General features: G+C 39.7%; 1 protein-coding gene across 1 annotated transcript in view; it reads left to right on the top strand.

Annotated features, from left to right (window-relative positions):
* The window catches only part of ADAMTS3 (ADAM metallopeptidase with thrombospondin type 1 motif 3), a gene marked incomplete at both ends in the record, with an annotated part of 249908 nt that overhangs the window by 100255 nt on the left and 124672 nt on the right, over positions 1 to 24981 (top strand). The window contains one exon of the mRNA XM_080796379.1: positions 14197 to 14353. Within this exon, the coding sequence (XP_080652505.1) occupies positions 14197 to 14353 (157 nt within the window). The remainder of the gene's footprint in view (positions 1 to 14196; positions 14354 to 24981) is intronic.

Raw genomic sequence — 24981 nt, 5'->3', positions numbered from 1 at the left:
TACCTAATCGTACAGAAGGCTGGGGAATATAGTTCTCCTGTATGTCTAGAAAGATGAGGGAAACACAAGTACTGCTGAGTTCCAGCAGCCCCTGCTACAGAAGGATCAAGAACGACTTCCAACTTTCCGACCCAGCAGCTGGTGGATTGTGGTTGGTTAGGAAGCTATCGTGTGCTTTCTTCTTATCTGTTGGTTCCTTTATCCATAAGGACTCTGGGCTTTTTCTCTCATTACAACTTGGTCTTCAGAGACTCTTTTTTGTTTATATTTAGCATATGCACATCTTCTCGGTCTTTCCCATTCGTCTCCCCTTGAATATCTCTATTCCTTTATCCTGTTTTATTTTCTTCAAAATACTTTTTCACTATATGAAAACACATCACTTACATATCCATTGTTTTCACTAGTATTTTAAGCTTTGTGGGGTGGTGACTTCGTCATGTTCCTTACTGTATTCCCAGTTCCTGGAATAATGAATGACCTGCAGTGCGGACTTACACATTTTTATTCAGAGGAAATATCACCGGCTCCCATGAGTCACTGTAGCATTGCACCATAATTCTCTTTTTCTGCTCTTATTTATGCCTACTGGGTGTTCTGTCTATTTGCATCACTTCTGTTTCTCTCCTTACAACTTTTCCTTTGTTTGCTTTAGTTTGACTTATGTTTTGCTTTATGGGTATTGTAGTTAGTCTGATGAAAGAGTTTTCAGTGATGTTGCCATAAACTGCCCTGAAGTCTGAACAGTCCATGTTCCATTTTTAAATTCCTTTATATATTCTCAGGTTTCTAGTTGGTTGCTATTTATTTGTTGCTGATGCCTTTCAGTTTTCTTTGCTATCGTTCCCACTCAGTTTCTGTTATGATCTCTTGCCTTATCTCAGGACTTACCTTTTGTTCCAGCGCGACTTTTCTTCCCCTTGAGTTCTCAGGACGGTTTTGTCTCTATCATCAGACCTTCCCTGTCTTCACTATACAACCTTGTCTTAAACACTTCAAAATACTATGTGAGGATCAAGAATTTTCTTTTATTCACTAGGCGTTCTTTCTCCGTCTTAACGCTAACTCCGTTCTTTTCAGCTTTCCATTGTTGGGTACCAAGCCATCTAAATTTAGAACGTCAAATTACAGCTACTTTATTATGTTCATGGATTTTGTGTGTCAGGAATTCATAGAGGACAAGTGCAGATGATTTGTCTTTGCTCCAGAATGTCTGGACCTCATCTGGAAATGCTCAAAAGACAGGAGTGGTTTGAATGGCTGAGTGTTGGGACTCTGTGGAGCTGGGTTCTTCATTCTCACGTCTGGTGGCTGGGCTGAGTGATTCAAAGGCTTCAGCGGTTACCAGAGTGCCTGCATGTGGCCTCTTTGTATGGCTTGGGCTTCTCAGTGTGGCTGCTGGATCTAAGAGAGGACATGTGGAGAGTTGAGTGTTCCTTGGGACTGAGGCGGGAGCTGCAAGGTTTCTCCCTGGCTAGGCTTAGAAATCACACAGTGGCACATCTACCACATTATTTTGATAAATATAAAGGTGAATCATAAAAGCTGGCCTGGGTTCCAGGGAGGGCAGTTAAATTCTACCTCTTGGCAGGAAGTGTCAAGGTCATACTGACAAAACCAACGTGGGATGGAAGATTGTGTTGCAGGCCATCTTTGGTAAATAAAATCTGCCACATTGACCTATATCTAATTCATGGGATTTCCTCTGTTTCACTCAATGAGGTTGAAATGTCTTGTGACCTTGTTACTCAAAGTGTCATACAAGGACCAGAAGCGTGAACATGACCTGGGAGTTTATTAGAAATACAGAATCTGAGAGCACTGAATCTCAAGACTCTGCCTGGACGAGATCTCCAGGTGATTCATTTGCATTTTAGAGTTTGAGAAACTCGGCCCTAGGAAACATTGACCATGATATGGGCTTGCCAGTATCCACCCTGTGGCAGAAACATAGCAAGTGCTAAAGGAGTAGTTTAACTGCTCTAGATTGAGCTCCTAGGTACAAGCAAAAGTTCTATACTTTAAATTATACCTGTCATTATATTACTGTTAACTGTGACCTACACCCTTTTCAGGAACAGTAAATATATCTTTAGTTTGTGTCTTCAAAATATAATATGCACAATCCTAGGTTTAATAATTAATCTCTGTGACTCAAGAAGGTTTGGAATGATTATGTATTTGGTATGTATTATAATGCTATTTTGAATAATTTCTAAGATCAAAAAGTTAGGTTCTTTTGGATTTTACATTCCCCTTGAACTCTTTTTTAATTGTTGAATTTATTTTTATTAGTTTTTTGTTAAAAAATATTATGCTGTATTTATTAATTTGAAATAAATATTCATTTATATTATTTGCCAAGTCTGTAATCTATTATGGAAGTATAAAGAATCATTATCCAGATAGAATTTATAAAGCTTTTTCTTTCCTGTGATAACTGTTACTAGATATTTTCTACTAAATGAAAGAATATGATTTTTAATTCATTTTTTATAACTTTTTTTGTTTCTTAGAACAGTTAAGACACCCTGACTCACTCTACAAACTCTTAAAAACCCAAGAAATGTATACATATTTTATTTTCTCTTTAGTAGATGACTATTACATATTTTAATTATATAAAGTTCAATTTATAGATTCCATTTACTCAAGTTTCCTTTGAATAGTCATCTTAAAATTTGTTTTAGAGTAGGGGAACAAATATCCAGAAATTCATTTTGATTGGCACATTATTTGTGAAGCAGTTTTTCTCAAACTATAATTTCCAGACTACTACTATTTGCAGGAACTGAAGGGCTTGTTAAAATGGCATATTTCTGATCTCCATCCCAGTCCTCTTGAATCAGACTCTCTGGGTTGGAACATGGAAAGTCTCTGAGGTTGGGACCCAATTTCCTTGGCAAACTAAAGTTTGCGACCTACTTTACGTTAGTCTTATAGTCGTATTTCAGGGTATTTATCACGGGAATAAGCGGGTCTCGGGATGTTGGCAGGGAACAGCCTTTGAAATTCCCATCTTCCCTGGCAGATCTAACATTGGGAGATAATTTACTTGGAGATCATTTCAGAGATTCCCTAGTAAAACGCTCATGATTTTTCAGATTATGAAGCTGAGCGCTGAAGAGTTTAAATGACTTTTCAAAAGTCACGCTAGTTAATAGCAAAGCTATGTCTGAACCCACATCTTGTCAGCCAAGCTAGTTTCCTTCTTTATGCTAAGATGAGATAGGTGCGTCTTCTCTTGAAGCCTAGTATTTAGGTCCTTTGGTGGTTCAATGGTAAGATCATAAAGGAAATCCTGAGCATTTAGTCAGAAAGGAGCTCTTGGTTTTCCGAATTACCCTTGTTAATAAAATGAGTGTTTGCAGTCTTTGATCCTATCAGGGTTTTAGTCGCCTGATTTAAGTTTTTTCTTAGCAATTTTCTTGTATGTCCTTAGAAACCTCATCATGACTCGGGAAAATTCCTAGATAAAATGCCTTAGTAGGAAAAGTTGACACGAGAAAAAAAATCAGATACACTAGGGGGTGATTTATTCTCTTTATGAAGAGGAATGAAGCTTTTCTTTAAACCAATACAGTAGTTTATGTGCCATAGAATCCATACATGTCACATACTTATGAAAATCATTTTACTAGAGATTCTTAAGATTCTGAAAATGAGGACCAAGGAACATTCTCCTTCCACCCATCGTAAAATTCAGTCCCCTTCCCATCCTTCTCCCTCTTCCCTTTTGTACCCCATCCTTTCCCTCTAACTGTGCAAGCACACGGTAGCACAGTGTCGTGGGTGAGCCACAGTACATCCGCTTCCTTTTTAAGTTGTTCAGTCACTACACTGACTTTTAAACCACAAAAGACACTAAAGAGTGTTGCATAATTTGGCTTTTTCAGTTTTCTTCCACAAAGAAAATTCTGTGATTTAACATTTTTGGATATTTTACGTCTATGAATAATGAGCACCAAACTTATCATGACAGTTGAGGTACATCATACCAGCATATTTGTGATCTGTTGGATAACACTAACAATTGATAATATATTTACTCCTATAACTTCTACATTTCCAAAACACTATGTTTTCTTATTTATTTATTTATTTATTTATTTGACACAGAGATAGAGATCACAAGTAGGCAGAGAGGCGGACAGAGGGCGGAGGAAGCAGGCTCCCTGCTGAGCAGAGAGCCCAGTGCAGGGCTTGATCCCAGGACCCTGGGGTCGTGACCTGAGCCGAAGGCAGCAGCTTAACCCACTGAGCCACTCAGGCGCCCCAACACTATGTTTTCTTGTTTCTATGTTTTCCCCAACACTAATGTTGTCTTAGTTTTAACCTGAAGTGTATAGGGCATGTAGTTTCATTCAACAAGTACCTGCGTCCTTCAGCATGAAGAGATATGTGGCAGTTTATACACAGTCCCGCAATTAGATACTGAAAGTAGATTAAGTCAGCAAGAAGGGAAGATACGAGAAAGGAAACCGATGTCCAAAAGAAGGTTGGTATCCAAGGATTCATGGCACAAGATTGTCTTAAAGTTAGAATAAAAATTTGACTTAGAATTTTCCTACAGATATTGTTAGTTATATAATTACAATGCTTTTGAAATAGAAATAAACCAGTTTTCAGAAGAAGGAAAATTGGTCCTATTACTAAAATCTGAGAGATTCTTCTTCCTGGATTCTCATGTAGCAAACAATGTATGATACTGAGAGGTCTTCAACAACAAACACCCTATTATTATAATAATGGGCTTCATAGGGCTTTTTTGGTATAATCTCCTTCATAATAGTTTGATGCTTTAACACCTTGCATAGCTGAATGAAAATGGTTTTATTTAGGAGCCAAATAACCATAACATGGCTTAACTGAGGCAGGGGCTGGTAGTGGGATTAGAGTAAACAAGAGGAATTAAACTGAATATATAGAAAATCCTTTAGTCTTCAGGAAATATTCCTAGAATTTCATTGCTTGCAACCTAGATTTTGATAATCAGGCAATGGAAGGTTGGAGATTACACTTTCTAACTGAAGAACTGAAATGATTGTGTCTAGTGTTGCTGGTTAAGGTTAGGTCCATTTGCTTTAGCAATTAATTGAATCCATATTAATTAATTGAGTCAAGATGTTTGCAATCTCTCTCTCTCTCTCTTTTAAATTTTGGGCTCTAATCATCATACCTGACTGCATAGGAGAGCCTGTCACCCCCTTCATAGAGCGGATTCTCAAATACACATTCAGTGTTATCAGTTTGCAAGGGATTATGTTCAATGATCTTGAGACTCAGAAGTCATCCAGAAGGATCATTGTTCAATGAATTGCCAGCGAAACCCAAATATAAATCTGGAATTTAACCAGATTATATCTCAGAGAATCAGCTGACACCTTGCTCAATCTCTCTCTCTTTTTTTTGAAGATTTTATTTATTTATTTGACAGAGATCACAAGTAGGCAGAGAGGGAGGCAGAGGGAGAGGAGGAAGCAAGCTTCCTGCTGAGCAGAGAGCCCGATGAGGGGCTCGATTCCAGGACCCTGAGATCATGACCTGAGCCAAAGGCAGAGGCTTAACCCACTGAGCCACCCAGGTGCCCCATTGCTCAACATCTCTTAATCTCCAAGGACTTGCACAGTTAACTTAAATAATTAAATGAGTGACAATAATAAGTACCATAGACATAAAGATAAGATGCTGGAATCCAAAGTAGTAAAAGTTACTTCTGGCTTTGGAAAACTTTATGGAAGTCAGTGACATGGTTTGGGAAATATTTTAGCTACTTCTTCATTTTCATAAACCCTCTCCAAGTGCATCCCAAATAATTAAGTTTCTTTAATGTAAAAAAGAAATGCTGTCTTTGTATACCAAATACAGCTTTGAGTCAGTTCTACTCACTATTTTCTTGCCTTTCTCTACTATTTTGTCTTCCTCGATGTCTCCTGTGTAGAAATTTTGGGGATATCATTGAAATACTCTTTGAAATTCAGGAAAGATTTGGCAATAGTAATTACACCTGTCCGTCCTAATGATAAAATGGGACCAGGCAATATGTCTATGGGTACACTGATAGAGTAAGAGTTGGAGGAAGCAGTGTAGCGAAGTGGCGAGTCTCAAAATGTGTTTTCAAGGAAACTTAGTGAATTAATATAGAGCTGTTGTACCCCTAAGGTATAATGATAGTCTTTCTTGAATACTATATTTACAAATATTCTATCTCTCATACACACACAACATTAAAATAATTTTTTTTTTCAGTGCCTCTTCTAGACGTCTAAAACTAAACTAAGTTTAGGGTGCCCGGGTGGCTCAGTTGGTTGAGCGACTGCCTTCGGATCAGGTCATGATCCGTGAGTCCCAGGATCGAATCCCGGGTCTGGCTGCTGCTCGGCAGGGAGTCTGCCTCTCCCTCTGACCTTCCCCCTCTCCTGCTTGCTCGCTTTCATTCTCTCTCTCTCCCTCAAATAAATAAAATCTTAAAAAAAAAAACACCCTAGGGCGCCTGGGTGGCTCAGTGGGTTAAAGCCTCTGCCTTCGGCTCAGGTCAGGATCCCAGCATCCTGGGATCGAGTCCCGCATCGGGCTCTCTGCTCAGCAGGGAGCCTGCTTCCGCCCTCCACCCCCCCCCCCCCCCGCCTGCCTCTCTGCCTACTTGTGATCTCTGTCTGTCAAATAAATAAATAAAATCTTAAAAAAAAATGGTTTAAAAAAAAAACACCCTAATTTTAATTAAACTCGTTTAAAACATAATAGATATTTAAAAAAGCAAAAAACAAGAAATAGGCATATGAAATTTATAATTGCTTTTCTGTGCTATGATCTAGTATTGACATGATAATCAATTTAGCCCAAAATAACAGATATCTGGTTGAGTTCAGCTTCAATAATGTATTATATTATTTGGCATGTATTTCCTGGCATCCACAAAAGCTACCTAGTTCTACTCTCCTTCCTTAAAAGATTCAAGAATCACTGCAGTAAAATAGGATTTAGGTATCACAATTAAAAATGGAATGTTTCCATAGCACAAGTTTTTTAGATTGTCTGGCACAGAGTTTTCAAGAAAACCTTGGTAATTCTTGTTGGAGCTCTTTAAAATATCTTTTATATCAATTTTTATCTTAAACCAAGTTAATGCAATTTAGTCTTTTCTTAGGGTTTATGGTTATCAACATATAGAAACGAGTTTCACCTTTTTTTAGGGCTTTGTCGTTTGCAGAGGGCATTCATAGACATTATCTCATCTCAGAGTCCCTATATCCCACAGCCCTTCCTCTTGTTTGCCATTTACACTCTGATGAGAATTAGGAAACCATCTAACCTGGCTTGTTAGAATTGGGTGTCAAATAAGGCTGTGAGGACCCCTCCTAGTGACTAAGGAGTGTGGCCTTTGTGATAGCTGTTTCCGTCCTCAGAGGCTATTTGGCTTAATTCTGGATTCTTGGCAGTGTTTGTTGATGATGTAGCTGGAAGAGTTGACCAGATGAGAGGGGAATTACGCAGCTGGATTTTTAGCGTAGATCATTGTTTTATAAATATCCCCTCCAGAATGCTGTCAAAGGGCCCATGTGAAGACTTAATTAAAACAATAAAATGTGTTTCATATAATGTCCTTAATGCTGTCCTAAACATAATAAATATTTTAAAACTTCCTCTGTGTTAAATTTGGGGAAATAATTTGAGAAATACAGTTAATATTTCCTGAACTGTTACATGGGCGTAGAGAATGGTAGATATGGAGGGCTTTGTGTCACAAAGGGAAGTTCACAAAATATTACGTTGATATCATACATCATTTAAGTAACGTTGAAGATGGGTTCAAAGTGATTGCATCTGTTTAACAGAATCTCCTAGGACCATATGTCTTCTTATGCGTGACATTTCTAGAAACTCCGAAGTTATAACTTCAAAGTTGTAAATACTGGCAGCATGATACGTAATCCCGGGACTTGGAATGCCACCGTCCGAGAATTTTTCGTTTTATACATTGGGTTTTATTCCTCGAAGGCACTGTGTTGTATTCATTTGTGAAATGAAACTGGGGATCTGAGAGCAGGAGTGTGCTGTTTAGTACTGGGGTGTGACCGTGCGTGGTCTTTGGGCTTCCAACAGTGTTCGCTGAATGCGTGTCTCCCTAAAGGAGTATCTCGGTGCATAAAAGAGCCTTCAATACTTAACTGTCACATACTGATGATTTTATGCTGGGGTGGTGTAGTCTAAAAATATATAGGGTGACTATTAAAAAGTACTCATTCGGTAGCTACTAAGTGAGAGGAATCAATATAGCGTGGTGGGAAGAGCAGTAGAAAAATCTCCCCGTGATGAATCTGGCTAGGATCTGACTAGCCTCTGACCACTTCCTCTTCCATAACTCTTTTTACTATCTCCTCGGCCCCTGCCCCTCTGATTAGATGCTTCTGTTTGATTTCCTTCCCACAGTCTTCATCCCTTGTGTCTTCTTTGCTGCCGTTACTTTTATTTGGATAAAACTCTCTAATGCTGCGATGCCCATGACCCTCTTCTCTGGGTTCCTCCCATCTCTTCTTGCCTTTCCTTCTCAACTTCCTCCTGAGATGTTTTCTTTTCACTGGCCCGTTGCTTACCTTGATTTCTTCTCCCTCAAGAATTGGACACCAACGCTGGCCCAGGCTGACGTTCCGGGCCCTGGGATGAAGCAGTGGATGAATGGGACAGAGGCCATGCTTGGTGAAGCTTCCGTTCTGAAAGGGTGACAGTCACCTAGGCTAGACCTTGTTAAAAAAAAAAAAAAAGAACGAAAGAAAAACAAAAGGGATCAGCAAAGAGCCCATCGTGGCTGTAGCGGAGCCAGCAACAGTGAATGAGGAGACAGGCCCGAGAGGAGGGGCCGAGAGCAGAGGAAACCCTTCGGGCCTCAGAAGAACTTCGGTGACTCACCCGAGTGAGAGGACGCGTCTGTAGAAGCAGAGGACCTCAGGTTTTAAAGGCGTCAAGTACTTATTTTCTCCGGTGATTAGTCTTCATTCCTCTTCCCTCCTCTTTCTCCTTTTCTCCTCCCACTGCCACTTCTACCTCCTGGACTTCGACTTGACCTCGTGTTGCTGGCTTTTTAGTCTTTTCTTCCCTCTGGCGGGTAATCGTCAGATCAGCCTCTCCAAACCGCTTTGTGGTTGTTCTTCATGTGAGCGTCAGACTGGAGGGTCCCCAGTCCTGCGTTGCTTGTGTCCGGAACTGCCCCACCCGGGCTCTCCTCAGAGCAGAGCAGGTTACTCACGTGCCCTCAAGCATGTGTTGGGCTTTTGTGCTTCAGAACCTTGCTCAGGCCTAAAGGGTCTCGCTTCTAGTGCCTTCTCTCACACCACCGGCATGGCAGTCCTCCTACCTTTTGAAGACCACAACAAGTCTGGAAAGTTGCTGTCCCCTCATTCCTGTAGTTTTTCGTAAAAAAATACATGGAAGACGTAGTTCTTGCTAACAATGGTGCTGGGGCTTACGGAGGCAAAGGTGAATGAAGAGTCAGCCTCAGACACGGACAGTGCTCTTGGGGAGTTGGAGGATAATACATTTAACATTTAAGTAAAACGACCCGAAATTTGTGTTAAAGGTCATGAGAGCAAAGAGCACAAGGCCCTGAGTCAGAAGAATGAGCTGAGACGGTCCTAATATAGATGCGGCCACCTAATGTAGGTAGAGATAAGGAAGTTATTTCTAAGGAATTCACAGTGAAGCTGATACCTGGAGAATGGAAAAGAGCCCGCCAAGGGAAGTGTGGTGTGTTGGGAGAGGAGCCTTCTAAGCAGAACCGATAGCATTTCAAAGTCTGAGGCAGTAAGGAGCTTGAAATAGCGAAGGAAACATGGAGCCGAGCTAAGGGCCTGAGGTTGGTGCATAGTAAGCCAGCCTGAGGTTGACGGGCAGGGCCGGTGATGCTGGCCCTAGAGGCCACGATAAGGAGTGTGGTTCTAAGCACCATCGGAAGCAATTGCAGTGTTTTAAGCAAAGGCGTGACAGGATCTTATTTGAAGTTGAGACTGCCATCTGTTCTTTAAAAGCCACTCGTCTTTTCTCCCTGGGCACCCAGCCAGATTCTATTTCCTGGTTCTCTTTGCAGTGGGCTTTGAGCCGCGTGACGGTATCTTACTCAGGGAAGTAAATGATAGTGGTAAAATAGCCACGTGGTAAGTGGTGATGAGTAGCCCCACGATGAGGGCTGGCTCACAAACCCCCCAGGGGGGCTTCCTCGTGCTGTTTGCCTTCTGACTGGGCAAACTTGGGAGGAGTCCCTCTTGGAAAGGTAGAGCCACTGCCAGCGTGGGCACCTGCACAGCTGTGTGGAAGGGAGCCCCCTCCCAGCTGACATAGAACTATCCCGAGCTTTTGGGGCACCGGGGTGGCTCAGTGGGTTAAGCCTCTGCCTTAGGCTCAGGTCATGACCTCAGGATCCTGGGATCGAGCCCCACGTCGGGCTCCCTGCTCAGCAGAGAGCCTGCCTCTCCCTTTCCCTCTGCCTGCTGCTCTGTCGGCTTGTGGTATCTCTCCATCTCTCTAATAAATAAATAAAATCCTCTTTTTCTTTTTTTTTTAAAGAACTATCTGAGCTTTTATGTGAGCAAGAACGAAGTACTTGATGTGTTGAGCCTTCACGTGTCCCGCCCATTTGTGACCACATTCTCGTTTATCTAAAATAATATGGTAGCTTGCAAGAGCCATTTTGGCTGCTGTGCTATATGAGAACGGGAGACAGTGTGAACAATGAAGTCCCCATGGGGACTAGAGAGATGTCAGTTGAAATAGATTTAAGGTCATTTTGATTATAGAATGAACAGCTCCTACTGACAACTTGCTATGTGTCCCGTAAACTTGTAGGGGAAGAAAATCTCATTGATTTGAGTCTCAAGGGCACTATCACGTACTTTCTGGACTTTCTGTAACATACCTCACTGAATACTTGTAGGTGTATATTTTGTTTATTTGACTAGATTGCCCTAAACTAGAGGGCAAACAGACCCTATCTTTGAGATGCTTTTATTTACTGTCATGTCTAGTATAGTGCTTTAGATAAGGTACTTTTTAAATTAAACTTCACTTAAATTAATGAATAAAAGGGTAGGTTCTCAGGTTTTTTGACCACGGAGTTATCAGGGGTCATGTGACCCAGCCTCGCCTTGCCATTGAGATCACCTCTACTTGGCTTAAATTTTCATTGCCTTCTAAGGGAGAGGCTTAGCTGTGTTAAATTTTTGTGTTACCTATGTTTGCCCAGTCATAATGGAAACAGCCTAAGGAAGCCCACGTGGGAGGATTTATGATAGCCCTATTCTTGGTATTTACCACTACCACTTACTTCCCTGGGTAGAATACAGTGACGTGGTTCACAGCCAGCTGCGAAAAGAGAGCCAGGAAATGGAATCTGGCTTAGTGGAGAAAGTAATATCATGGGGACTGGGAATTGAATATTTGCAATAGGAGGTATGTAGAAATGTTTTTTAAAGGCATGTGAGCTAATCCTCACTGCCTCGCCATCACTAGCCATAGTGTCCCCACGAGCCGTTGCGCAGTGCTCAGACTTGTTTCACTGGTCACTATTTCCATCTATAGTTAGGCACTGCTCTGGGAGAAACATTATGATTTATGAGATGCCTCAAGATAGGAGGCAGTTTCTGTAATCCACATGGGCACTGATAAGGTCTGTAACTAAGGAAGTGGTGGTAGAAATAGAAGGATGGGATAAGAATGTAAGAACATGGTGACTGGATGAATTTGGTGCAAAGAAAAGACTAGAATAAAGAGGAATACTGAAGCCCCCTGCTGATAAAGCTCAATTTGTAAACTTAAACGCACGTCAACAGACCAGTGTTTTGAAGATAAAGCCAGTTAATACTGCTTATCACCGATGGTTGGCAGTAGTGATGAGCCTGGGCATTTAAACCTTGGACATGGAACTGTGTTTGTGCTTAGTCTGAATGTGTTTTATGAATGTTATGAAGCCATACGTGCCTGAGAAGGGCAAAAATAATGATGTTGAAATTACTGGTAAAAAGAGATATAACAATGGAGCACCGATGCTAAAGAGATTAAAATGACAACTGGAAAGCATGAGAAGAATGTTGGAAATTCTATTTGTAGAGGAGATCCATTGACAGTAGGAACAACTCTGAAGGGTAAAGAGTAATCAGGCCCCTTGTAAAAAATACTGCATTTCACCGTAGAGGAGTAGAGGAAGAGTGATTGACCAGATGAGAAAACAACTCCAAAAATGGGAGTTAGGTCTCAAAGGTCAGCATGAATATCCAATGCCCATTAGCTCAGCGTTCTTTTCAGGGAAAGCTAGAAGTTTCTTCAGGAGGGTAAGGGCTAAGCACAGTGAAGGAGCTGTGGCCGTGTTTTCTTGTGAGACGTGGTCACATCAAATCAAGGACTGTTTTGTGCATAGCATCAGGGTGAGTGCAGAAGTGGGTGGGGGGGCACCCTAGTTTCTAAGACCTCCCTGTGACGCTTACACAGGGAAGGAGGGCATAGGGCGTGCCAGGGGGAAGAAGTCAGAATGGAAACCAGGGAACAGAGTCGAATGCAACAGAAAAGCTACAGTCAAGCATATTTGTTGCAAACAAGTGCCATATGGGAAGGTGTACCTACCTTTCATTTCTGTGCTGCTCAGCAGAGAGTGGTGGAACTGTTAGATCAACAGCTAGAAAGGATGAGCATCCCCAAGGCCTAGCCCATGTTTCCTGAGAGCCAGTAATCTCCTCTTTGAAAATACAGAATAAGCCAAGGGCCTCAGAAGAAAAATAGGGCTTACTTCTAGATCCAACATGTGTTTCCAAAATAATCAAAATTCCCACACTAACGCATTATTTCTCCAACTTAATTTTCAAATAAAAAGCACAAAAACTTAAATTCATACTATATATTACTGTATGACCTTTAAATTGGAAACGTGAGCTGTAACTATTTGACTATAATGTGGACCTGATACCTAATGAGGAGCAAATTTTGGACAAAAGACATCATTTCTCTTCAGCTATAGTACTGAGCATAGTCCTGGGATTTTCTTTTTTTTTTTTTTTTAAAGATTTTATTTATTCATTTGACAGACAGAGATCTCAAGTAGGCAGAGAAGCAGGTAGAGAGAGAGGAGGAAGCAGGCTCCCTGCTGAGCAGAGAGCCCAATGCGGGGCTCGATCCCAGGACCCTGGGATCATGACCTGAGCCGAAGGCAGAGGCTTTAACCCACTGAGCCACCCAGGCGCCCCAGTCCTGGGATTTTCTAAATAAAAGATGGAACAGCCAGAAAAAATTAATTAATGAATGCAAGCATAACTTTTTTAGTAGGGAAGGAAAAAATTAATTAATTAATTAAAAATTAATTAATGAAGGATGGGGCTTGGAGGAGGGAAAAATAGGTATAAAATCATCAAGTGTCAGATGAAGATAGGACAAATATGAGTTAGTTCCTCAAATTAATAAATATTGGAAATGCAGTATTTCCACTGAAACTTAAAGAGGCTTTTTAAAGGAACTCATTGTTCTCTTACCGTAGTGGTATGGAAGGAAAATGTAAATGACTTAAAAAAAATACTAGCCACGCGTGGGCAGCAGCTCCACAATGGGTGATTATGGGATATTGGAGATGTTTATTGAGTTTATTTCCCCTGTAAGATTTCTTTTAGAGATAAAATACCAAGTAGAATATATAAATGCACTTCTTTTGCAGTCTAACGAAGTGTATACACTGTGTAATTTTCTTATTCTTACTCTATGTAAAGTTCTTATTATACCTTATATGAATTATTTTATTCCTATCATTTATGAATTTCTATCTTATGTGAATTATTTAACCATGTGAAATTTATAGCCAAAAGTGAAAGAAAAAGCACGAGTTTTCACAAATTGTATTCTTGCAATTTAAAAAGGTACTCGTGAGGGATGCCTGGGTGGCTCAGTTGGTTGAGCGACCGCCTTCGGCTCAGGTCATGATCCCAGCATCCTGGGATCGAGTCCCGCATCGGGCTCCTTGCTTGGCGGGGAGCCTGCTTCTCCCTCTGACTCTGCCTGCCACTCTGTCTCCCTGTGCTCTCTCGCTCTCTCTCTCTGACAAATAAATAAAATCTTTAAAAAAATAAAAATAAAAATAAAAAAATAAAAAGGTACTCGTGAGCTAAAGATGATGGATACTTTATCTTTTTTAAATTTTTTTTTAATTAACACATTTTATGCTTTCTCTAGGCTGGAATGATAAAAAGTGATGATGATGAGTATTTCATTGAACCTTTGGAGAGAGGTAAACAGATGGAGGAAGAAAATGGAAGGATTCATGTTGTCTACAAGAGATCAGCGGTGGAATGGGCTTCCGGAAACGTGTCCCACGACTGCCAGTACAGAGGTAGGTATCTTTGACAAGCCTTAACAATTAACCATAATTTTAAGATACCGTGAAAACAACTCTCCAAATCGGTTAAGAGAGTGTGATAATCATGCGCTTTTGCATAATATGGAGGTAGTGAAAGAAGCTCATAAGTCATGAAATTTGGCCCACCTTTTTTGAAACCCATAGCGGAATATAATGTTACTGATATTATTATTATTTTATTCCAGTGCATTATTGTGTTGACAGTCTGTTTGCTATTTATGATTTCTGTTAAGGCTTCACATTAAAATTACCTGTTCTCTCTCTTCTGTGAAAACTTCAAAATATTTTTGCTTTCTAAAAGTATCTAAATTATGAGTTATTAATATTATTCAGACCTTTAAAATGAGATATATTGACATGGCAAAGAGATCGATATGTGGTAGGCACATTTGAAAATACAAATGCTATGTGACTTCAAGGTCTATTTTGCAAATCTTTTTACAATATGGGGGAGAGAAAGAGTTGAATGATTCTGCCAAATTTTAATTCAAAATAGGCTGGTCCGCTCAAGTCAATTAAATTATGGCATGTTAAAGCTTTTCTAATTTTGTGTGTTTTAATGAAATCTGAAACTAATTTGTTATTAAAGAGATATTTTTATAAGTTGGGTATAGAAGTTCCCTTAATGGAAAAGAAAGGGAATTTGAGAATTTATGTTTTTTAACCAAATTTCAAAAAGTCTGTATTTCCTTATGTCAGGCCAATTATCTGATTAGAGATAATAGAAATTTCCCCCAGGGAAAATGTCGGGAATATAAATAATCTTAAGTTGACCATCTAGATTCTAGATTCATGATCTCTTGCTCCTGAGAGTTATTACCTAGTTTGATTTTCAGATACCACGTTTCCTTTAATGTGCCATACTAATGGAATAGTGCAATTTAAAATAAATTTTAAATTAACTTGGCCTGAAGAGTTTTTGAGAAATTTCTGATCTGAAGCAACAGCACTGAATTAATAGATGCAATACTGTGAAACGTGTGCCTGTCCTCGAGGGTCACTGTGGTGTAATTGGAAGAGAATATTTAGGCAGAGGGGAGTAATAGCTCTGAAACATCAAGTTGTTCTGTGACCTTAGAATAGTAGTTCAACTGTCTGAGCCTCAGTTTATCTGTGAGCAAAGAACTCAAATACATTGCACAATTATAATGTCTTAGAAATAATATATGCAGATTGTTGAATGTAGCCCTCGATAGTAGTAGATAGGCAATCAGTGCTAGCTGTTATTGTTATTAATCATTAATGATAATAATTTTGTACAAAGATTTACACGTTAGGAGTTTTAGTTAAAGTTGAACAGTTAGGCATCGCCTGCCTTCATGTTGTGAATACATTCTTAGTAGTTCTCATTTGTATTTTCATGTTTTAAAAATGTCATGCTAAATCAGAAGACTGGTTATGTGAAAAGATAGATAGTAGCATGCAGTATTTTTTTTTTAAAGATTTTTAATTTATTTATTTGACAGAGAGAGAGATCACAAGTAGGCAGAGAAGCAGGCAGAGAGAGGGGGGGAAGCAGGCTCCCCGCTGGGCTCGATCCCAGGACCCTGAGGTCATGACCTGAGCCTAAGGCAGAGGCTTAACCCACTGAGCCACCCAGGCGCCCCTCCAATACTTTTTCTTTAGTTTAATTGTTAATGATATCTAATATCTTTTGTGAGGCCGTGGTTAAGTATCTTTTAGTAAAGTGTAGCCCCTATGTTATAGAACTGTAGTAGAGGACTGGAATGTCCTTAGTCCGTAAGGCACTGTGACTTTCCTCCCAATTGCTCCTTCCGTCACACCTATAGTTTCACCAGGCTTTACTCTGTTGCTCTATTTCGGTCCCTGAGGGTATCCATTTCTATAAATATCAGTTCTGGGACTTTTTAGTAGTCTAATATTTACAGAGAAGGAGAGATTTTTTTTTTTCAGTTGGAATAAGAAAATTGTGGGAAATACTATGTTTAATACCTATTGCATTTTTAGAGACTAGATTAGGAAAAATAATTTAGAAGTCAGAGTGTATAAATTTAATAAAAGAATTAGATGAGATTTAGGCAGTTTGGGACATTAATTTAGAAAATTATTTAACGTATCAAGTAGCATCAACCTTGACTTAACTCTGATTTTATAATGAGTTGTTTTTAAGCAGGAACTGAAGACTTTATTTTTAATTTTTCAATTATGAGTAGAAGATTATTTTATAGTTGAAGTAGGCCAAAAAATACATTTTGGAAAGGTTTTCAGCAATCATCAGTCAAAGGAGGAGGGGTTCCTTTCTTAATTCAAAATTACTTTAAAACTTCACCTAATATATAACATAGAATGTTCTATGATAAACCTTAGTATGAGCTTAACAACTTCTGTTTTCTTATTTATGAAGTTCTGATTGAACTGAGTTGCTAGTGATTATCAATTACTTCCTTTTGTGACTCTTAAATTATAACCATATATTTCAGAAATGTTAATGTCTTTTTAGGGTAAAAAGAGATTCAGATTCAGAACTTTAAGTACTATATTATAACTTTGAAATTCTTCTTTTACCTTCTTGGTCCCAAGACCGAGAGCCAAGCTTTTTCGTGGACTACATACTTTCCAAGTGAAATTAAGAATATATTTTTATACCTTATTCCATCATTCTAAAATGTAGGACTGAACAGATTCTAGGTTTAGACGGTATATTGATTTATAAATGAAAGTTACAGTATCGTATGAAATAGTGCTTTGTCTGGATCAACTCAGGATATTATTGTAGGAGACACAAGTGGTCTTTCTTCAATAAGTTATTAGAAGAAGATTAAAATACATAAGAGGTACTTAGAAATACATTTGAGGGCCACGGTCTTCATAAATTTCCCTGACAGCAAATCATCCAGACAGAGTTTCACCAGCGGGTCCCCTATAAATAAACATTCTGCTGTATTTTGCCAGTTGTCTCCATAATCGCCCGGCCACATGTGTTGCTTTGTCAGCTTAGCAACCCAGAACTGACATTCATTTAATTTCCATAGTTTGGAGCAAGTGTTCTAAATTAAAACCAATTATGTACTGAACTAAGTGATAAAAGTGAGATGGAGAGAGGGAGCCAAATTGGATTGAGACTGAAGTAAAACCGATGGGGTTATTTGATGCCGTATATCTCGGGGGTGGAGAGAGAGAGTGAACAAGGATGACTCAGAGTACTAATCTGAAAGACGAGAAGATTCTCTTTCCAGAATTCAGGTATTTAAAATGAGAAACAGAAATAAGGTTGATGGAGGATGACAAGGGGGTATAATTTTGGATATTTGAGTTCAAAGATCCATCGGAAAAGTGAGTGAATAAAAAATGCACAGTCTATTTTCATAACCATGTGTCAGAGTCAGCGAACGATTGCCCTGACACCCGTGGTGGGGAAGGGATGGGTAGAGGTTTGCTTGGAGTCAGGGGACAGGTGTTGTCTCGTGGATGCTCAGAGTGTCTTTGCTTGCTTTCTACTCTCTCTTTTCCAAGTTCATATCAAGAATCAGAAGGTGTTGCTTGCACAGAATGGGAAGCCCATTAAAGATATCTGCTACCTATCGCTATGGGAGAGGAAGACATTGTGTCCTCAAAACACGAACACAAAACTAAACGTAAAGCAGAAAATAGGCTTCTACCACACTCAAGAACACTAAGCTGTTTCGCCTGATGAAAAACAAACAGCTCTTTTGATTCCTTATCCTCTTAAAGTATTTATCTGGGTTTTCAGTAAAAGTCACTCACAGCTTTGATCCTGTTGAGATCATAAATGCTGTGATTCAACAATAACACAAACCCGCAACCATTTCCATATAGTTCACAGATTCTCTTTCCTTAATTCTTCGTAAGGGAGTTGTATTGTTTTTTGAAATGTGGGAAACTGTGAAGAACTGTTGGAAAATAATTGTAAGATCACAGACGCAGCACTCTGCTTTAGAATTACTCTTTTAAGCCCGGAAACAGTTTTACGCTTGGCAATATAAACAACCTCTCCCAGTGTAGAATTGGCAGGTGTTCATAGCACATAGTCCTACCGGCTTCTGGCAAAGAAACACCAGCCTTTTCATTAAACAACAAACATAAACTGTTCATGCTTATGATAAAGAACATGTCAAAAAACCTTATCTACTTCATCATGGGGGAAGAGTTGAATTTCACTCTTTTTTCTCTTTTTGATTTCTGCTTTGGGAGGATGGATATCACATCCATTTCTGTGCATTCAGTTTGGACAAAATTTTTTTGTATTTTACTGGTTTTTGAAATTTCATTTGGTAACAGCATGGTTAATCAACCAATAAACGGTCATAAGGTTCACCTCTACTGTTAAATCAATCATCTGAGCCTGAACTCTGATGAAAAACAAAACATACCCCTGACCATCTCTGAAGAATGTCTGCATTGTCACCCATAAGAAGTTTGCTTTAGGCAGTCTCTTTGGGGGGAAAGGGGGGGCTGTGCTTGGATGACATCATTCAGCTTTTCATAATTTTTATTTAATCCCTGGGCCCTTAAGCTTCTCCCATCAAATGACAAACTATTCACTCACCAGAAGCTTTGTGTTAAAGTAATTTTTGTAATTACTTCCTACCAGTGGGAAACAAGGAATAGTAAGCCTTTATCTCCTAGCTTCCTTTCAGGATTTTCATTTTCCTGCACGATCCCAAGCGCTTGTGTTGCTGGCGTGGTTGTCATGGTGCTGTGAAGGAGTGTCTTTGTCCCAGGTGGGAAGCATGTACAAGTCAGAAATGATTTGGGAGTTGCTCCTGGTTGCCAGGGAATGAAACTATGAAACAAGCGCTAGAATAATGGGAAGACTATTTCTTATTTTGGTGACTCTAGGAACTTCCTAGGCAGAGTCCTTCCTTGAATCTATAGAAAAGTCAGTAGGTGCTATAACCTATTATATTTGGAAGTTCTCATGACCTATGCCCCGATCAAAAAGAGACAGTGGTGGCTTTGCGAGCCACAAAAAAAGAAAAAAAAATCAAATGAGAGAAATCAATTTTTGCATCTTTTCTTATTAAATGAGGCATGAAACAATATTACTAAATTATTAAGATCTGTCAAGTAGTAGCCATTCTCTTAGATAGATGTTAAATGATAAATTTTATTCATTTTCACTCGGCTGCACAATTTAGCTTATAATATAATCTAAGGTCAGCCATTCGTCAAAGTTACTGCTAGTGATTCATATGGAAATACTACTTATATTTGTGTAATTCCTTTTAGGTTGGCTTCACATATTTTATAATCCATGTATTTATAGTAATTATTGGCAAAAAGAAGGCAATTAAAGATTGAGTTGTTAAATGAAATAATCAGGAAGCAGAGTGATGGTTGAAGATCTTTCAGATGTGAAAGATATAAGCTAATGCTTTTATGTCCTTGAATTAAAATGTCTTACAGGGCCTATTCTATCCCTTTGTGAATAGGTACCAGGAAAGGAGTTTGTTTATATAGACTAGGGGGCGCCTGGGTGGCTCAGGGGGTTAAAGCCTCTGCCTTTGGCTCAGGTCATGATCACAGGGTCCTGGGATCGAGTTCCGCATCAGGCTCTCTGCTCAAGAGGGAGCCTGCTTCCCCCTCTCTCTCTGCCTGCCTCTCTGCCTACTTGTGATCTCTCCCTCTGTCAAATAAAGAAATAAAAAAAAAATCTTTATATAGACTAGGATTAAAGTGTTACAAATGTCACTCCATTTTTGTAATAAAGAATTGAATATGGAAAGATACCAACTGTATGGAGAATTGAGAACTTCTGGATGACTATTTAGTCATTGATGTGATATTAAAGGACAAAGAATTTGAAGTTTTTAGATATATCTAGGTGATTGGAACAAAATTGAAAACAGTTACTTTAAATTAGGGTACAAAACTAATGCAGATAATGCAGGCTGGACATTGATTCTTAAATGATTGCCTTTCAGAGGTAACTCTATCGGGTCACCTGGGAGGCTCAGTTTTAAGCATCTGCCTTCAGCTCAGGTCATGATCTCGGGGTCCTGGGATCGAGCCCTGCATCAGGCTCCCTGCCCCGTGGGGAGTCTGCTTCTCCCTTCTCTTCCTCCCACTCATGTGCACACACGCTCTCTCTCTCTTTCTCTCTCAGATAAATAAATGAAATCTTAAAAAAAAGAAGAAGAAGAAACTCAATTATTGAGTCATGAAAGAACGATTATCAAGAAATCTGAGGGTTGGAAATGTAATTGTACTTTCTAAGTACAAGATATATTTATTATGAAAATACACTTTAGTGTTTGGTTTTATTTACATGAACTTCTTTTACTTAAAAGGTATAGGCTCTTTTGTAGTAAAATAGACCCCGCACATGCCAAGTCTGCCTGCTTAAACACATTTTAAAGCCTGTACTTAATTTTTTTCTGCGTACAACTTATTTATAAACTTGCATGTTAGTAAGTGGGAAGCATATTGTAAGGAATTCAAAATTTCTAGAGGTTTTATAAATCTTTTATTTCATTATTTCTGTTTCTAACATGAAAAACATTTTTATGGAAGATAATTTGCTATCAGGATATATATGTGTGTGTGTGTGTGTGTGTGTGTGTGTGTGTGTGTGTGTCTTTCATTGTTTTCTTTTTCCTACTAGATCATCCACTATTAACTTTAAATGTAAAATTATTTATGAGGATCAATGCTAGTTACTTCACTTTGGTATTTTGTAAATAGTTTTTTGTGTGTGTGGGTTCCTTAATGTGTCATTCTCAGTCCTCTCTTTCTTTATGGGATCTTTTTGTCCCTGTTCCTGCAGAGCATCTTTAAGGTAGATGAAGTGGAAGTTAGTGATATATGTTGAAGAAAACTAGAACAATGGGGAAAAATAAGTGTAGCACAGAAATAATATTTCTGTTTGAAAATCATCTGTGAGTAGATTATGGGAACTGTGAATTAAAATGTGAGGGCTATATTCAGGCCAAGATAATTGCTCCTCTAATGCACGATTCTGCAAGGGGAGCTGAATCCTTGGTTTTGTTCTTTCTAGACACCAGATATTTCACTCTGATTTTCAGTTGCAGTCCACCTGGTCTCGATACCTAATTTTAAAAATTCTTAATGGATGTCCTTGAACTTGAGACTTTGTGTAAGGTGGAAAGATTTATTTTAGCAATGATTGGGGCCACTTCCCTAAGTAAGACTATAAAGTTTACTGGAGATAAGTAATTATATATAGCATATTCTTTTATTACTGTCTAGTACCTTACTGAGTATCTGGAAAAAATATTTGGCAAGTCTGAATGAGGCATTAGTTCAAACTGGTTTTGTTTATCTTTTTTAAAGATTGATTTATTTATCTTAGAGGAGAGTGAGAGAGAGAGAAGAGAAGGGGCAGAGGGACAAGGAGAGAATCTCAAGCAGACTCCCTGTGGAGTGTGGAGACTGGCACAGGGCTTGATCTCAAGATCCTGAGATCATGACCTGAGCCGAAATCAAGAGTTGGACGCTTAACCGACTGAGCCACCCAGGTGCCCCTGTTTTGTATCTCTCATAACTATTAAAACCACTTATGTGCCCTTGTTCTTTCCTTTTTGCTTTTTATTTCGGAGCTCTGATTAGTAAGTCAAGTATCCTAAGACTTTGTGTATTTTCTTTTTCAAAGGACAGTCTTTAATTGTGGCTATTTTCTAGCCAATTCCCGTGGAGGTCTTCGTTTCTCTCGAGTGTGCTTTACGGATGGGTGCGTGTTCTCTAAGTGTGAAGAACAAGGTCTGTGTGGTACTAACACTGCATTCTGACTCCAGTTCTCTGTCTCAGCATTTTGGCGGGTTTTGTCACATTTTCATGTTCTGTCGGGTCTTACTCCCTATACTAGAAGGATAGAAGCAATGTCTAAGCTCCTTTTGATGAGACGAGTGGGTGATAAAAGTAGATTCTCTTTACATCCTGTGCCATGATCCTCATACTAATAAAATGCCACTGGACGGCCTTCTAGTCATAGGAAATGAGGGTATTAGGACAGATTTTTGAGTTCTTCATTCTGCATCTTGGATGACACATTTAGGTAAAACCAACGAAGGAATTTGATGCAAGTAAACATTGCCCTCCTTCATTCTGTGATCCTGGGCTTGACTTTTGAGTCCAGTGGGAAGTCCTAGAGAAATCACTGCTAGGTAAGGCATATGATATGCACCACCCTACTCATATTTAAAGGAGCTATAATTAAGTACAGCAGGCTAGGTTTTTTGTCTTCTACAGCATCCTTCTCTCATTTGTGATGACCCAACATTTGAAAAGTCAGCAGAAGCATTTGTGTGGTTGTTATAGGTTTGCCATCATCTGAGTTCCCAGGGGCATCCCTCCATCACTTACCAGTACTCTTTCTCTTAAATTTACGGAAGAAATGTTGTAACACCCTGTCATCTCAGACATATACAAACTATTATTGAACCTTTGTGGTGTACATTGAGATTTTTTTTATAGATTTGAGATCTGAAGCATGGACATTAATCAAAATAACTACTACAATAATCACTCAGATTTTTATTCTCAATCAAAGCCCAACTTTTGTGGAGTTTTCATCTTTCCTAGTCACATGGCTCATTTTGTGTTGCAACTCAGACCTCAACTCACAGTGTATATAACAGCATCCCTCCTCGGTTTCTTCTTTTTTGTGACCTTATGAACAACTTTGATAAAGCAGCTCAAGTAATTAGCATTAAGTTCAAATTTTGTATCCCGAACAGACCTTAAGTAAATGGGAAGCCAAGAATTTACGCTAAATACTAGGGATTGTGAAAATTGACCTTCCTTTCATTAATACAGTAGTTACATTGTAGCACTTGCTAATTCTGCACAAATATTCGTGCAGAAGACAAAGCAGGGGGAGAAGCGCGGCTGTCCTGCAATGTGGAACGCATCACGTGTTGATCTTGCGCGGGAGTTTTCTACATTAACCGGTATGTGGGTTTCTTTGGCTGGCTGAGTGGGCCCCACTGGGCTGATACTCCGTGTCTGCCTGGCCGCTGCAGGCCCTGCTGGCTTTCCCTGCTGGTCTCTCTCAATTTGACTAGAGGCTGCTCTCCCTGGTGCAGTGGACCACCCTGAGTTTGGCGAGGACCCTTACGCTGCAGCCCATGTGGTCCCCGGCAGTCTGTTGTGGGGCCACGTTGAGTCTGGTTCAGCAGCCCTTTTTACAGGCTCCCTGGGAGACTCGGATACTGCTCTTTTTGCAGCACAGGAAGTGAGGGGAGTCGTGGCTTCCTCGGCTGCCACCAGATGGATGGGCTAGCCGCCCCGAGGTGGTCTCTTTCCAGAGATCCCAGGACAGAGCAAGAAAAAAGACTTCGGTGCTTGGAGATCCCCACAGATCTGTATGTTTTAATACCATGTCCCTTCTCTTCTGAGCCTTGGCCTTGAAGGGAACTGGGAAGAAGTCAGGACCACTGTCTCCTCATTCCCGTTTGTCTCCCTTGTCCCAAAAGCAGTGTAAGATCTAAAGGACCCAACACGCCTTTTTCCTTCCTCTGATTACAAGCTTCCTCCTTACCACGGCAGTCTCATGCCTAAGACTCATGATGGCCAGGACTTCCCTCTGATAGGAGGAAAACACAAATGAAAACCAAGCATGCAAATAAAAAACCGCTGTTTTCTGGCTTCCGGGCCTGGTGTTGATTTGTTATGTGTTGATTTGATTTGTATTGATTTGTTATGTGAGAACTAAGAGAATTATAGCATCCTTTCTTTCCACACAGCCTTACTTACCAATCTCTTTTCTTTGGACAAATCTTATTTGAACTCCAGAAGCTGAATATTGAGTTTCCTTTTATTCCTTTTTTTCAAGATTTTATTTATTTATTTGAGAGAGAGAGAGAGTAAGAGAGAGCATGAGAGAGGAGAAGGTCAGAGGGAGAAGCAAACTCCCTGTGGAGCCGGGAGCGTGACTCGATCCCGGGACTCTGGGATCATGACCTGAGCTGAAGGCAGTGGCTTAAACAACTGAGCCACCCAGGCGCCCGAGTTTCCTTTTATTCTTGATGCAACAATCTGACGGTCCAATGGCGCCTCCTTCTCTCCGTTCTCCCTCACTCAGGGTCTCCCAGCCACTGTTGGGAGGATGAGCAAGTCATCTACACACAAACACAGGGAAGAGTAAACATTGTATTTTCCAAATATCCTTCCCATTACACAAGTTATCATATTTCTGTGGTCCATGTTGCTGTAGTGGACCACATAGTGTAGATACATACGGTTTTGTAGAAACCATGTGTATCAAAGGGTGGTTGAAAGGGCTCTTGTCAGACTCTTTCCCCCTCATTTTATACGTGTAAGTTTGGATGAAGAAGGATAAGATGTCAAATGCAAAAATAGGGACCTCTGATAGGAGGAAGACACAAATGAAAACCAAGCATGCAAATAAAAAACCGCTGTTTTCTGGCTTCCGGGCCTGGTGTAATCAATGTCAGGAAAAAATTTTTACATTCATAACATTTACATTTTTACATTCATAACTCATAACATTCATAACTCAAGCATTAGTTACCACATGAGTTATAGTCTAAATTGTATCACAAATATGGCGTTGACACCCTGAGTCACCAAGAGAGCCCTGCAATTTTCAGTTTGTCCGTATCTATATCTCTGAACTTGGAGTCTGAATACTACTTGGC

This window comes from Martes martes, assembly GCF_963455335.1.
Source record: "Martes martes genome assembly, chromosome: 2".
Classification (NCBI taxonomy): domain Eukaryota; kingdom Metazoa; phylum Chordata; class Mammalia; order Carnivora; family Mustelidae; genus Martes; species Martes martes.
Note: the sequence above shows the minus strand (reverse complement) of the source record. Positions and strands in the feature narration are given on the sequence as shown.